We start from the raw sequence: 16,835 nt of genomic DNA on the forward strand, positions 1-16,835 counted from the left end.
GTTTTAAAAACCCGACGCGTTTCGGCTGCATGGCCTTCGTCAGGGAGTACAAAAAAATAATACAATGTCCTCTTTTGAACAGCTTTTCCAATTAGAAGAGGGAGTGGTAACAATAAGTGACCCTATTACCTCAACAAATTGACAACTAGAATGCCTAAAGTCTGCAAGGCTGTAATTGCTGCAAATGGAGGATTCTTTGACAAAAGCAAAGTTTGATGGACACAATTTCAATTAAAAATAATTATAACCGTGTCAATGTCTTGACTATATTTCCTATTCATTTTGCAACTAATTTCATATATGTTTTCATGGAAAACAAGGACATTTCTAAGTGACCCCAAACTTTTGAACAGCAGTGTATATTTTCTATTTTAGATTCTTCAGAGTAGCCTCCCTTTGCCTTTAACAGCTTTGCACACGCTTGGCATTCTCTCAATCAGCTTCACCTGGAATGCTTTTCCAGCAGTCTTGAAGGAGTTCCCACATATGCTGAGCACTTGTTGGCTGCTTTTCCTTCACTCTGCAGTCCAACTCATCCCAAACCATCTCAATTGGGTTGAGGTCAGGTGATTGTGGAGGCCAGATCATCTGACGCAGCACTCCAGCACTCTTTGGTCAAATAGCCCTTACACAGCCTGAAGGTGTGTTGGATCATTGTTCTGTTGAAAAACAGATAGTCCCACTATGCACAAAGCAGATGGGATGGCGTATCACTGCAGAATTGCTGTGGTAGACATGCTGGTTAAGTGCCCCTTGAATAATAAATAAATCAGTGTCACCAGCAAAGCATCCCCACACCATCACACCTCCATGCTTCACGGTGGGAATCACACACGCAGAGATCATCCATTCACCTACTCTGCATCTCACTAAGACAAAAATCTCAAATTTGGACTCAGACCAAAGGACAGATTTCCACCGGTCTAATGTCAATTGCTCGTGTTACTTGCCCCAAGCAAGTCTCTTCTTATTGGTGTTCTTTGCAGCAATTTGACCATACTAGCTTCTGCACTTGAGAAGACTCATGAACCCATACGCTTACTGGTAAAATTACCAAGGGGCATTATTGTAATTCCAAAATGTTAAGCATGATGTCCCCATAGGATAAGCATAATCAATATGTACAACTCCTTTGAGCAAGCATACATATTGGGCCCATCTCTCGAATGTCATGGTAAGCTAGACAGTCTGCGTAACTATCCGTCTGTCCACAATGAGACCTCAGCATTTCCTTAAATCTGTAGTGAAACGATGCTCATTCCATTACTAAATCAGTAGACAAACCCCTTTTCCAGGAAAGTGACTACATTTTTTAATTCAACATTGTCTGAGAAGGGAGGGCAGAATAAGTAAAAAAATGTTTTGCTTACCACAAGGTTTCACAAATACAATCTCACAATTTATCTGTACACGACAGCATGCATTTGCCACAGGTTCACAAATGTTCAACCAGACCAGAACAAAAAAACACAAATAACACTGGTAAAAAATAAAAAAGGTCACCGAAGTTGACTATCGAGCCACAAATTCCCACCATTAACCATTTATAAATATGGAGATACAAGTTTAAAATGTTCATTTAAAAATAAATCCTGTATAACATGGGAATTTATTCAAGCGTTGTATCCTTTAGTAGGGACGACCTCTGCGGTCCTGGCGATGGTCTCCCCTGGAGAGGGAATAAACATTTCCGTTAACAACCATGACCGATTTATTCAAACAGCTTTCAGAATTTCTTTGTCTTTCCCTTTTCATTCAGAACTGTATGTAATTTAACCAGGACGGATTACAATGCAATCAAGTAATTTCTGTTGCCAAAATGTGAAACTATGTGGGGGTTTAAATGTGAGAACCCCAAGTGGCATTAGAAGCTTGTTTGATGGGAGCTGGCTGAATGTGAATAATTCTTTACTCACTTCATTTCCATCATCTTGCCGGGGGGGCCCATACCCCTCCTGCCTCGGCCGCCCATGTCATCCATGGGAGGGCCACCACGGCCCCTGCCGCCGAAGCCTCCTCTTTCCATGCCACCACGTCCTCTGAATCCGCCTCCACGATCACCACCCCTGCCTCCACGGAAGCCTCCAGGGCCCCCTGGACCTCCACGGTCCATCCCTCCACGCCCACGCATGCCTGGGCCACCCCTACCACGATCGCCACCTAGAAACAAGACAATGTGTTGGTTGGAAGACAATTTATAGCTTTTCCCCTACTACTTAAATTTATCCTTCATGAAGTAGATATTTTTAAGCAAAGCATTTACCTGAAGGGGAGAAAGGTGGTCCAAAGCCTTCTGGTTTGGGTGATTTGCACTGATTACACTCCATTCTCCAGGCAAAGTTCTGGTTACCGCAGCCCCTGCAATCATAAGCCTCAGTCAGGACTACCCCAAACCACAGAGAAAGGCAGTTATAGACTGAACAATTTACTTATTTTGTTAGTACTCACTCTTTAGGGCACTCCCAGTCTCCTGCTCTCTGCTGCATGTTGCCCCCTGAGGGCCCACCTCTACCCATGCCATGAGGACTGCCCATGCCACGGGGACCACCCCTGGGGATAAATCCGCCACGCTCCCCACCGCGTCCCATTGGACCACCACGGCTCATCATTCCTGGCCCTAAGAGTGACCAATGGATAACAGTCAGTGTTCAGAATGTTACTGAGTTTGAGATCAACTTTTACCACCATCTACTAATTGCCAAGTATACCTTACATCACAAATATATTTTCTATCTACCAAGACGCAGGGATGCAAATTGGTAAGGGCCCAACAAACAATTCACACGGAAAGTGTCTACTTTCAGAGAACAACAAGTATATTATAAACATGATTAATCTCAATAATCCCAACTTTCTAAAGCACAAAAAGAAAATAATGCCCTGGGGTGGGGAAGTCAGGCTCGTTGGTCTGGGGTTAAGGTTCATTATGATACTCTCAAGTCTCCCCAGACAGGAATACATAGGACAGTAGATTAGAAAAATGTAAAAACCTTGTTTATATTTTTATTTTTTAATCTGTTTAGTTTCCTGGTTTTGGATTTTCCCATTCTTTTTTCCAGGGTGGCTAACAGCGTTTCATGTGATGGGAGAGTTTGTAAAGCAAATGCCCACCCGATTGATACAAATCATATCATTCTGCCAGGTAGGCCTACTTTGCAGTCAACATTTCATAGGGAAGGTTTTTGGGAAAACCTTTAAAAATGACTGTTTAGGCATGCTAAGTGGCTACACAACATAGGCGCACAGAAACATGTATTACTTCTGAAAGTGGCAGGAAACATGAATCACTGATGCATTCTTTTCATAAATTATGAAACTAATCAATAACTACTTTTGTAATAAGTTCACCACGTTAAAATTTGTGCTCAGTCCATAGGCATGATTCACGTGGATGGTCCATTGAGATCATAACGGCGATTGCCAAAAAGCAATGAGTTTGCATCCCTAAAGATATCCTAAAATGCTACAAGTGAAACAGTTATAGAACAGTTTGGAAATGTCCATTCCAGATGTGTGGAACAGGATTTGGCAGAACATACCTCCACGGTTCATCATGCCTCCCCGGTCACCCCTCATGGGCATGCCTCCTCGCATCATCCCCATCATGGGCTTACGGCGAGCCATCGACACCTTTAGCTTCTTCCCCTGAAAGTCTTTGCCTAGGTAGAAGGGGGAAGAGAGGTGCATATTCAATACCAACATTCACTGAAAGAACTCTGCTAAGGTTATGCATGAAGCCCTAATAATTATTATCAAGGGGCAATCAGAGGGCCTCTGTTAGTACCCCCCAAAAAAGACACTCACCATCAAACCACTCAACTGCAGCTTTGGCACATGGGGGCTCATCATAAGACAGAGTACAATCACCCTTTGGTTTCCCCGAATCTTTGTCGGTGTAGATGTTGATAGCAGGCAGACCTGTACGCTTGTTGATCTGAAAGATGGAAAACAGTTAAATCACCCAATTCATCAGTCAATACTTTTCAAAAGCCTGTGATAACATTTAGGAAAGGCCTCCAAACTGCATCATAGTCTAGTACCAACCCTGATTATTCCACTGTGCTTGAAAAAGTCAGCGACTTCGGGCAGCGTTGCATTCTCCGTCAGGCCAGTGATGTAAATAGTGTTGTTCTCAGAGTCATCCTGCTCCTCTGGGCGTCCTGTGGACAGAGTAAGGCCTGTTTAAAAAATTTATAACTTGATGCACACAAACATTGCTGTTTGATACATGGCATGATGAACTCACCTGTGTCTGAGTCTGGTCCTGTTGCCCATCCACAAAGAGAGAAGACAAGAGACCAAACGTTAGAATGCACATTTGCCTGATCTACCCCACATGCTGCAGGTTAACTTTACCCTGGCACACATGCTCCTCTGAGCATTCCCCTTTGTATAAAAATAAACATGGTGTTGCAACCTTAGAAATTAGATTATTGAAACCCAATTTGGGCAAATATATAAGAAGTGTTTTCAAATGAACTGAACACCCAAAACACCTAAGGCTGAAAATTAACCTAATTTGAAAGTTAAATAATCAAAAGACCACATTAACAAAATAAATATTTAGAAAAGTGGTTAAAAGCCTAATGGCTTCATTGGCTTGGGGCAGCATATAAAAATATATCAGTGGGAACACTTTAAAAATAGTAATCAAGTGGACGCTTGATATTGAAAATACCCTCAAAGCAGTGTGTGAGAAAAACCCTAATGAACCAGCAATATATTTATTTTGTTTTCCCCTTTGGCTAGAAAATACAACAAGACAAGTAGATACAAATGTATAAATGTGTTAGGTGGTCTAGTGTATTATCGTCTTGTAATTGTCATTAAACTTACCACCAGGCTTACTGAAGCCACCTCTGTCTCCAGTGATGCTGGGGGAATAAGCGGAGATATGAAGACGATATCCCTTTAACAGCCACTTTGTACCACATAGGGATGGGGGAGATTTGGCACAGTTCTGACTAGCTCTTATTTATAAAATGCCCAAGAAACTAACTTAGCTATTAAACCCCCAAAAGACACTGAATCTTTAAAGGAACTATAGAATCTTGACAGGGGTAGGGGTCTATACAACGTTTGTGATCTATGGGTTCCCTTGCTGAATACAATATATGAACTCAAGCGGCATAACTTTCTACGAGTATCAATGTTTGGCATAATGGGGTGGCTTTAATCTTTATTACCTCTGGGATTGAAAACCCTTGTATTTTACACAACAGGATATATTTGAATTGTTTCAGATGCAGCTCAAGTTATAGACCAGTGATCTAGTTGGATTTGAAAAGGACTATACAACCAAAATTTGTTCATAGACTTCAGGCTTAGAGGATAAGGTCAATATAAAAACTACCCCCCCCCCCCCCCCCACAAAATGCCATAACATGGAAGTGCTTGGCTGACACACATGGAAGCCTTTACTATTCAGAGCTGTACCTGAGACAATTGTTACAAATAACTTGTATGGTACATTCAATCATTTCAAGTAAAATTTCAGCCAATAAACATTGTTTTACACAAGATTTTTTGATTACACAAAGCAAAAAAATGCAACCAATAATTTTCACTAAACATTTTGCTTTCTAAAAACGTTTTTCCCCCTTGATGACATTCTGACTTTTTTGGGGGACATTTTTGGCCACCTCTTGTTGACACCACCGATATTGTCCCCTTTTCAAAAGGCTGCCGGCACAGACCCAGAACTGAGTTGTGGTACTGTAAAAGTATTGGTGTGTTTACATGGATCTCACTTTGTTACCTGTAGCATATAAATGCGACAAAGCATGTTAAAGAAAAGTACACTTCAGCAATACATTTGAAGTTATACCATTTTTACACTTATTTGTTTCTTACCTGTGTGTAAGAAAGGTGAATGAATTGCATTTGTGATTATTGGGGTAATTAAACATTAAGTATGTTTAGTGAAGACTAAGGTAAATGTGCCTCTGATTTTAAACCTTTTGATTTGACCAATACAATAAGCACTGGTAGAAGATAGTGATATAGATAGACATAGCCTTGAAGTGACAAAGCAATGCATTCACCTTTTTAAAAAACAAACAAATAATACAACCCCCCCGGCCCCAACACCAACTCTGAACAAATATTCAGAGTTTAAATGCTTTAGACCATTTCACTAAAATGTTGACACACTCGACGACTAACATCAAAACCTAACATGGCTAAATGCATAATTGTACTTTATGTACGCAGGTTGAGCTATAAGTTCCCAGTGTAAGTCCAGCTCACACAATTGTAGCATTGTATACCTAAAGGAGTGCCAAAGTCTGCACAAACTAAATACCTTCAAAATGAGAAATGGCTAAATCTATAGAAAATTATTTCCCGAATTTAAAAAACATAAAGACCAGAAAGATTTAATTAATTTCACTCAGTCCCATTAGAACAACGTGGTTGAATAGCCTATCCAAAATGCACTCCTTCATGACCATTTATTTGAATGTGACCAGAAGTGCCCTCATTCAAAAAGGCCCACGGGCATCCTTGTAGAATAAACATGCCTGCCACTTATTATCCCAACTGACTTTGGCTCCTGTGTGCTCCTGTGATTGAAAATAATTCCCACGGGAAAGTTTCTCTCAACATGGGCTACCCAGAAGATGGCTAACCGGTATTTGCTTGACAAAGTTCAGTTGGGAGGGTCTAGGTCACACCTCAAACCCATTCCACGGATAGCCGAGTGTCAGCGGATTTACACTCCTCCCTTTAACTCAATTGAAGAACTCCTCTCACCAATTAGTAAGGAACTCACCAATTAGTAAGGAACTCACCAATTAGTAAGGAACTCACCAATTAGTAAGGAACTCACCAATTAGTAAGGAACTCACCAATTAGTAAGGAACTCCCCTCACCTGGTTGTCTGTCTTAATTGAAGGAAAAAATTTAAACCAGCAGATACTATGCCCTCCGTGGAATGAGTGACACCCCTAGACTAGGGGGCCAAAGGGGAGATATTTGCTGATGGTCTTTAGCTTGTGGATACCTTCTTACCTTTGGCCATACAGTGGGAGGGCTGAGAGCAGCAACCAGTGGCACAACATACATCTACTAGGGTGATGACTGATTTCACATAATATTTTAAAGGATGTGGTCATCAAGCTATACTGAATAAAAATAACACCACACAACAATTTCAAAGAGTTCCAGTTCATAAGGAAATCAGTCAATTGAAATAAATGTGTTAAACCCTAATCTATGGATATGACTGGGAATACAGATATGCATCTGTTGGTCTCAGATAACTTAGTGTGTTTGTTGTCCATAGCTTATGCCTGCCCATACCATAACCCCACTATGGGGCACTCCTGACGTTGACATCAGCAAACCGCTCACCCACATGCTCTACGTTTCTGAGGCCGGATGGATGTACTGCCAAATTCTCTAACATTAATTTCTCTTGCAACAGCTCGTGGACATTCCTGCAGTCAGCATGCCAATTGCACACTACCTCAAAACATCCGTGGCATTGTGCTGTGTGACAAACTGCACATTTAAGAGTGGCCTTTTATTGTCCCTAGCACATGGTGAACCTGTTATGATCATGCTGTTTAATCAGCTTCTTGATATGCCACACCTGTCAGGTGGATGGATTATCTTGGCAACGGAGAAATGCTAACTAGGGATGTTAACAAATTTATGCACATTTGAAAGAATTAAGCTTTTTGTACATATTGAACATTTCTGGGATCTTTTATAGTAGCTCATGAAACCATCACTTTACATGTAGCATTTATATTTTTGTTCAGTGTAGTTTAAAATGTAACCTACATCCTATGCCTCAACTCCCCACTTAATTCCAACAGCAGAAATCATGTGTATCATGTCTTTCTGCGGAGCTTAATTTGGCTAACTGCCCTATCCAGTGAGGGGTGATGTGCCACTCTCAGCCCAGTGCAGGCCTCACTCTGCTCCTGTAGGAGAAAAGGTTTGATGAAGTGAGAGGACGGGCGAGCACTTACCCCATGCCTCTGCTCATTCCACCACGCATGCCGCCACCACCACGCATCATCCCGCCGCGGTCAAACCCCCCACGGCCGCGGCCCCGGCTCTCCCCCCCACCCATGCCTCGGCCCTCACCGCGGCCCCTATATCCACCCGACTCTGGCCCCGAGTAGCCCCCTCCGTTGGAATGATCCTGCCTGTAGTTGCCTGGGGAGAGAGCAGACAGTTAGGACCCACCACAATTAAGAACTATGTATAACCAGTATAAAATCATACAATGCCATAAGACTTACTGTACTGGCTAGGCGTTCTATATTCACCCTGCTGACCATAGCTGCCTCCTGGTCCACCCTGTTGTCCATACTGGCTGGCAGGTGGCTGACTGTAGGACCCTCCGGATGTGGGAGCATAGCTGGAAGGTGGGGCCTGCTGCTGGGGTGGAGGGGCCTGTGGCGCCTGGTAACCGACACCCTGTTGGGTGTAGCCACTCTGCTGGCTCTGGTATCCACCACCTTGTGGCGGCTGGGAGTAGGAGCCCTGCTGGGGTGCCTGAGAGTAGGAGTTCTGCTCATAGCTGGTGGGTGGCTGGCTGCTGCTGCTGGTGCTGTAGCTGTGGGGACAGGAGATGAGGACAAGAGAAATTGGGTCAAACCTCCAGCCTGCATAATGCAGCTTGGTCTTTCTCAGATTAGTAAATACATAGCATTTGGCTTCACTCACACATTTAGCAGATGTTATTGCATGTGATCAATAACATTTTATATGATGGGTGGGATACTACCAATGCCTCCGCCAAGGATCGTAAGTTAGATTCCCAGTGCATGCATGACTAAGTTGCTTTGGATTAAAGTGCCTGCCAAATGGCACATATCATATTAACCAGTGTTCAGGTAAAGGAGCTTGAGCTGACAGTTAAGCAAACTTTTAAGTGTGAAATTTGAGGGCTCAAAGACACACCTGGGTGGTGCTCCAGCGGCCGGCTGCTGCCCATATCCCTGGTATGCAGTCTGGGCTCCATATCCACCCTGGACCCCATAAGAGGCCTGGCTGCTACTGGTGGTGGTGGCAGCAGCGGGGGCTGCAGCATACCCTCCAGCTCCATACCCCTGCGTTGGCTGGCTGTAACCCTGAGGGGCAGCAGGAGTGGCAGCGTAACCAGCTGAGAGGAGAAAAACATAAGTCAGTGTTAAACTGCATACACAAGCCCCAGCTGCCCCACAACAAACTAGGGGCTAATGCAGGGGGTGGGCAATTCCAGTCCCAGAGGGCTTGATAGGTGTCAGTTTTGCCCCAGCTAACACACCCAACTCCAAAAATCACCTAATCATTATCTTCAGTTTAGAATTCCATTTGAATATCAGCTGTTTGCTAGGGATGGAGAAAGTGACACCAACCAGGCCCTCGGGGACTGGAGTTGCCCATCCCTGGGCTAGTGGCATAAAACTGTACATTTCGATGCGTGCTGGTCTCACATAAAAAGTTGTATAACTTTTGAGTACAATGCTTTTCAGTTAGTGGATCATGTTATCAGAATAGATCAAAGTTATCACCTGCAGCGGGTGGCTGCTGACTGTAACCCTGTTGAGCGTAACCACTTGAGGTGCTACCACCTTGGGGATAGGTTGACTCAGTCGGCTGGCTGTATGACCCATATCCCTGCGGTTGGCCATAACTCGGCTGAAAAACAACAGATGTCATCTATCGAAAGTCCAACACCATTACAGATCAGTTGTTTCTTCAGAAAAAAACGTTTCTGAAATCTGCCCTCCCAAACTCAGGAGAGAAGCTTCATATTGTGTTAATTCATTGAGTCCTTTCAGATCATTGAATCCTAAAAAGCTAGGGGCTATGGAAAGGGGCTTTGGTCAGAACAAAAGTATCCTACCTGTGTGTTTTGTCCATAGCCAGCCTGAGAGGGCGGAGCCACATAGGAGCCATACCTACAAAAATAAAACAGCCTTAGTGCTATACTCCACCCCCCACCATCTTCATTGACTCGTCAATACAATAATTGTAGAGTCAGACTAATGTTCGGGGGTACTATCAACGCGATAAACAGTTCAATTATATACATTCGTTTTTCAGTGCAAGAAAACACTTACCCCGGTTGGCCTCCCGCCTGTCCATAGGAGCTGTAGTCTGCAAAATACAACAACCATGAGGACAGTTCCATTTTGATAATAAAATGTCATCATGAACATGCTTCTTTACCATGTCAAAATTACTGTTTGTGGAAAATGCAGTCTCCAAAACCTGGCTATTAGTTGACAAAGCTCAATTCAAGAAATGGCCGCCTTTATCAGCTTGTTTTACAGTGTCCACACCAACTAACGTAGAACAGGCGCGCATTCGCTCAGCTAACGAAAAAGCTAGTTAGCTAACGTTAACTAGTAAGAGCCATCGGACGATACTATAGTTAGAACTAGCAAACTAGAGGAATGAGATGTAAGTTCGACGGGAAAATAACTCACAACCGGTTCAAAAATAGTTATAGGCTTGGGGTTTTGAAAATGTAATTCCAAAATGCAGTAACAGTTATAGCTAGTTAGCTAGCATTAAAAGCTAGCGAAAGAACCCCTCCCCCATACAAGGTAATGTAGCTAAATGGCTCACACTGCACATAACGGTACTTAGCTGCTGCCTACATGTCTAATACCTAATATTGAAATTGATAAACTGATATGTAGACCTATTACTACGGTTTCGCAATCCTTACCCGCTGCTGATGCCATTTCGATGTCTGGTCTTCACAGAATGTTCTTCTCTCTATTCAGGCCCTGATTTTAAACGAAGGCGGACCTAACTGAAAGGGACGGTCTTCTTCTTGTTCGTTGTGGGGGGGTTTATCGGCGGTTGGCATCCAACGTTATGGTGCATTACCACCACCTATTGTGCTGGAGTGTGGGACAGAGACAGGGAGATAATGAATCCTACCTGCCAGCCCCATTACTCTTAAGAAAGATAATACAATATAAGACTATATCTAATGACGTTCTACTCAATATACTCTAAACTAATTTCCTGTATCCCGTTCTTCTTCATACTAGATCTCAGATCTCACTCTCTTTCCCTCTGATACTGCCCACATTGTAGCAATACATGCTCCACAGTCTTTGTTTCCTGGAAATAATCCCACTTTCCTGTTGGATGCTTTCCTATCACATTTAAAGTCTCAGGTGTGGCTTCAGGACAAGTCTCTGAACATCCTTGAGTGGCAAAGACATTTCTGGAGAGACCTGAAAATAAGTGTGCAGCAACGCTCCCCATACAACCTGACAGAGCTTGAGAGGATCTGCAGAGAAGAATGGGAGAAACTCCCCAAATACAGGTGTGCCAAGTTTGTAGCATCATACCCAAGAAGACTCACTGCTTTAATCGCTGCCAAAGACGCTTCAACATAGTACTGAGTAAAGGGTCTGAATACTTTTGTAAATGTGATATTTCAGTTTTTAAAATTTTATAAATTAGCAAACATTTCTAAAAACCTGTTTATACTTCATCATTATGGTCTATTGTGTGTGGATTGGTGAGCGCTATCGTGCATACATTTATTTTGCCCCCCCACACCAAACGCGATCACGACACGCAGGTTAAAATATCAAAACAAACTCTGAACCAATGACATTAATTTGGGGACAGGTCGAAAAGCATTAAACATGTATGGTAATTTAGCTAGTTAGCTAACGTTAATTTGTCCTATTTAGCTAGCTTGCTGTTGCTAGCTAATTTGTCCTGGGATATAAACATTGAGTTGTTATTTTACCTGAAATGCACAAGGATCTCTACTCCGACAATTAATCCACACATAAAACGGCCAACCGAATCGTTTCTAGTCATCTCTCCTCCTTCCAGGCTTTTTCATCGTTTAAATTATATGGTGATCGCATCTAAACTTTCATTGTATTAGCACGACTACCGGCAAAACAGTTAGTCTTTCTATCACCCACGTGGGTATAACCAATGAGGAGATGGCACGTGGGTACCTGCTTCTATAAACCAATGAGGAGATGGGAGAGGCAGGACATGCAGCGCGATCTGCGTCAGAAATAGGAACAACATCTATTTTAGCCCTTGGTGTCGCAGACGCTCGTTGGCGCGCACAAGCAGTGTGGGTGCAATTATTGAATAACATGGATTTCTAAATTTATTTTACGACGCTCGCGCACGCGACGTGTCTGGTCTGGTCAGCATGTTACACTTTCCCACCACTCTCTCAATGTGTTAGTCCAGTGTTAAAGTATACCCCAAGGAACCTGAAGGACCCCACCTTCTCCAAGTTTCTCCCATATAACCTCAAGCGTACCTCATCTCACACCCTCCTCCTGGTAGAGAACACTGTCTGAGTTTTCCCGACGGAGAACCTGAATCCCCACCTCTCTACTTCATCAATTACTTCCTGTACCTTCCTGACTATGTACGGCAGTTTTCTTCCCCTCTCCCATAAGGCCCCATCATCTGCAAATAATGACCGCCCAATGTCTGAGAGTAAACATCACTGATCATGATTGATAACAACTATCTGATGCTGTCTGATCCAAAAGAGTATGACATTGTTGCCGCCCGTAGCATTGAATGCAAGGGAAGCCAGCGAGCATTTGGCCTACCTTGATCAAAAAAAAGTATAACATAATAGCCAATCAGCGTTGAGCTAAACTGATTGAGCTCAACTGTGAATGGTCTTGGCGCACCAAAAAAAAAGTATCTAGGGTAGCCAGTTTGGATTTGGCATCACTCCTATCAAATCGCATTGAGAGCATACGTCATTGGCAGAAACAACTTGAGTTGTTGCATCTCGTTGTGGTTGTGTTGTTGTCCTCGGTGGCTAGCTAACTAGTTAAAATTGTCCCTTTCCTAAATTATCCATGAATGAAAATAGGGATATGGACTTAATTTTACATACTGGCAATGATTCTAACGGTGATTCTGATCCAACCATTAATTCATACATTGTTGTGCTGCTGGCCTGAGAGGGTTGAAGTTCAATATGTAGCTAGATGTAGTAGGCTAATGTTAACTAGCTAGTGTTGTGCATGAAAGGAAGTTAGGCTAGCGAGCAAGCATTTTAGCCAGGTAGCCTAGGACAACAAAAATAAAACTGTGTACTGTATGACAGAGTGCTAGACAGTGTACTGCATGACATAGTGATAGACCATTTACTGTATGACAGAGTGATAGAAGGTTTACTGTATGACAGAGTGTTAGACAGTATACTGGTTGAATTTATTGGCAAGGCATATGAACTAACAAGTTATAGAGAAAACAACGCAATTATCACAACACATAGGTTGTAATATGGCTTTTGTTCCTAGCTTCCCCAGTGATTTTACCTACGCACCGCTACTGCTCATACCCCCATAATATCAAGCTTGATTAACAACCCCTCCTTCCACATCATATCATACGCCTTCTCCACATCGAAAAAGACAGCTACAACAGTCTCCTTGTTCACCTGAGCCTTCCTCTGCTTATAAGCAGAGCACTGGGTCCATAGTTCCCCTCCCCTTGCTGAACTCACTCTGTGGCGATACTAGCCCCCTTCCCCTCCAGGAAGTAAGTTAGCCTTTCCGTAATCATACATTCCATAATCTTACATACATGTGATGTTAAAACTATTGGCTGATAGCTTGTTGGCTTCGTTGGGTCCTTCCCTGGCTTCCGGATTGGTACCACTACTGCCTCCTTCCAGCTGCATGGTAGTTTCCCCTCCTCCCAAACTCTGTTGTACACCAAAATCCAGTGCCACTAAGATGGGCCAACATAACATAGCACACCTCATATTTCCCAGGTGAAGTTAACCCAGCCTTACCTATTGCCCTTTTCATCTCTGTCATTGTAAATGGTGCATTCAACGCATCATTTACCTCCTCCCTACTATCTAGCACTCCAGGGTGCTCTTCTCTTGTTCTCTCTCTCCCCCTCTAACCCTCCTCTGACAAATTTGGCAAACTATGCACTTGGACAAACGCTTTTGCCATCATCTCTGCCTTCTCATCTGCTACTGCCACATCCTCCCCACTCGTCAACACTGGATAATCCCACTCTCTTTTGACCCCACTTGACCTCTTTGACCCTTGACCTCTTAATCTTCCCCCATACTTCTCCCACAGGTGTCGCCTTCCAATGGTGTCACAGAACCGACAACAACATGACCTCTTTGCCTGACGGATAGTTCTCCTCACCAGGGCCTGGAACTGCTTATACTGAATCAGTTGGAAGTTATGCGTCCTTTTCAGTACTCTAAATGCCCTGTTCCTACTCCTCACCATTGCCCCACACGGGACAGCTTCCTTCCTCCTCCTCCCTGAACTTAGGTATAGCTATAGAATAACTATCTTCAAAGTAATGACTCGGGACGTCGGGTTTGAAATGAAAGCTTCTTTTAGTAATACTACTTGTTCACGTTACATTTAACAACTTTAGATTCTACAAAACAATAAAAGAAAGTTGCTAGCGAAAGTCAGGATAATCACTTGTCGCTTGTACATAACTGGCACGTTCTCTGTCTCTCTCTACCTCCTTTCGCAAGGCATTCTGGAACTTGCAGTCAATAGCGTAATTAAATACAACAGAAATATGTATGTAGTTTCTCTCAATCTCCAACACACTAATTCTAATACAATTACTTACAGTGGGGAGAACAAGTATTTGATACACTGCCGATTTTGCAGGTTTTCCTACTTACAAAGCATGTAGAGGTCTGTAATTTTTATCATAGGTACACTTCAACTATGAGAGACGGAATCTAAAACAAAAATCCAGAAAATCACATTGTATGATTTTTAAGTAATTAATTTGCATTTTATTGCATGACATAAGTATTTGATACATCAGAAAAGCAGAACTTAATATTTGGTACAGAAACCTTTGTTTGCAATTACAGAGATCATACGTTTCCTGTAGTTCTTGACTAGGTTTGCACACACTGCAGCAGGGATTTTGGCCCACTCCTCCCTACAGATCTTCTCCAGATCCTTCAGGTTTCGGGGCTGTCGCTGGGCAATACGGACTTTCAGCTCCCTCCAAAGATTTTCTATTGGGTTCAGGTCTGGAGACTGGCTAGGCCACTCCAGGACCTTGAGATGCTTCTTACGGAGCCACTCCTTAGTTGCCATGGCTGTGTGCTTCGTGTCGTTGTCATGCTGGAAGACCCAGCCACGACCCATCTTCAATGCTCTTACTGAGGGAAGGAGGTTGTTGGCCAAGATCTCGCGATACATGGCCCCATCCATCCTCCCCTCAATACGGTGCAGTCGTCCTGTCCCCTTTGCAGAAAAGCATCCCCAAAGAATGATGTTTCCACCTCCATGCTTCACGGTTGGGATGGTGTTCTTGGGGTTGTACTCATACTTCTTCTTCCTCCAAACACGGCGAGTGGAGTTAGACCAAAAAGCTCTATTTTTGTCTCATCAGACCACATGACCTTCTCCCATTCCTCCTCTGGATCATCCAGATGGTCATTGGCAAACTTCAGACGGGCCTGGACATGCGCTGGCTTGAGCAGGGGGACCTTGCGTGCGCTGCAGGATTTTAATCCGTGACGGCGTAGTGTGTTACTAATGGTTTTCTTTGAGACTGTGGTCCCAGCTCTCTTCAGGTCATTGACCAGGTCCTGCCGTGTAGTTCTGGGCTGATCCCTCACCTTCCTCATGATCATTGATGCCCCACGAGGTGAAATCTTGCATGGAGCCCCAGACCGAGGGTGATTGACCGTCATCTTGAACTTCTTCCATTTTCTAATAATTGCGCCAACAGTTGTTTCCTTCTCACCAAGCTGCTTGCCTATTGTCCTGTAGCCCATCCCAGCCTTGTGCAGGTCTACAATTTTATCCCTGATGTCCTTACACAGCTCTCTGGTCTTGGCCATTGTGGAGAGGTTGGAATCTGTTTGATTGTGTGTGGACAGGTGTCTTTTATACAGGTAACGAGTTCAAACAGGTGCAGTTAATACAGGTAATGAGTGGAGAACAGGAGGGCTTCTTAAAGAAAAACTAACAGGTCTGTGAGAGCCGGAATTCTTACTGGTTGGTAGGTGATCAAATACTTATGTCATGCAATAAAATGCAAATTAATTATTTAAAAATCATACAATGTGATTTTCTGGATTTTTGTTTTAGATTCCGTCTCTCACAGTTGAAGTGTACCTATGATAGAAATTACAGACCTCTACATGCTTTGTAAGTAGGAAAACCTGCAAAATCGGCAGTGTATCAAATACTTGTTCTCCCCACTGTATGTAAATAACTGTAAAGAAAATATCTTTAGATACAGCTCAATTAATTAACTGTAAACCTTAACTCTGTAACCCATTAAAGTTACAACATCCTCCCCCCGATGAACAACTGTGTTCATCTAAATCTCAAAGCAGTATATCAACTGAACAGGTCTCCTCAACAAAGTTCCTGACGCAGTATGAACTGAACATGACCTAACTGGCTTTGGCGGCAAAGAGGTTAGTCTTTTACCCACCAGGAAGTGTGCTGGGGTCCGGGGTTGTGGTTCATCCACTTCATTGTGCACGAAGGTCAGAAGCCTAGAATTTAGCTAGCTTCAACATCTGTCAGGACTGTGCATATCTCATCAAAGTTGAGTGAAGCTCTCCCAAGAACCTTTCTCAGGCATGTTTTCACTGACCTGACGAGTCTTTCCCAGAATCCGCCCACCAGGCTGCTCGCTCAGCGATGAACCTCCAGGTGATGCCCCTTTCTGAGAAGAACGCCAAGAGTTGGGGCTCTTCGATTGCCTTCCACAGCTCTTTCAAGTCCTGATCAGCTCTCTTGAACGTTTTTGCATTGTCTGAGCAGATTACCTTGCATAATCCTCTCCTTGAGATTCATCTTTTTAGAGCTAACAGGAATGTCTCTGTTGACTGATCT

At 43.4% G+C, this 16,835-nt stretch overlaps 1 protein-coding gene across 3 annotated transcripts; it reads right to left on the reverse strand.

Annotated features, from left to right (window-relative positions):
• Positions 1–1,287: 1,287 nt before the first annotated feature.
• Positions 1,288–10,807, reverse strand: ewsr1a (EWS RNA-binding protein 1a). Of its 3 annotated transcripts, none has more exons than XM_071364173.1 (16): positions 10,679–10,807; positions 10,065–10,101; positions 9,848–9,902; positions 9,513–9,639; positions 8,920–9,121; positions 8,256–8,566; positions 7,980–8,169; positions 4,837–4,874; positions 4,247–4,264; positions 4,045–4,160; positions 3,805–3,934; positions 3,540–3,659; positions 2,449–2,617; positions 2,264–2,358; positions 1,917–2,160; positions 1,288–1,669 (listed from the first exon to the last, which is right to left on the reverse strand). In XM_071364173.1, exons 1-16 carry the CDS (start codon positions 10,692–10,694, stop codon positions 1,630–1,632), a joined length of 1,908 nt encoding a protein of 635 aa, XP_071220274.1. In that variant the 5' UTR covers positions 10,695–10,807; the 3' UTR covers positions 1,288–1,629. The 3 variants fall into 3 exon arrangements, with proteins under 3 accessions (XP_071220274.1, XP_071220275.1, XP_071220273.1); XM_071364174.1 differs by having other exon boundaries at positions 8,283–8,572; XM_071364172.1 differs by having other exon boundaries at positions 8,256–8,572; positions 10,679–10,806.
• Between the last annotated feature and the right edge of the window lie 6,028 nt (positions 10,808–16,835).

This window comes from Salvelinus alpinus, chromosome 24, assembly GCF_045679555.1.
Source record: "Salvelinus alpinus chromosome 24, SLU_Salpinus.1, whole genome shotgun sequence".
NCBI classification, from domain to species: Eukaryota; Metazoa; Chordata; class Actinopteri; order Salmoniformes; family Salmonidae; genus Salvelinus; species Salvelinus alpinus.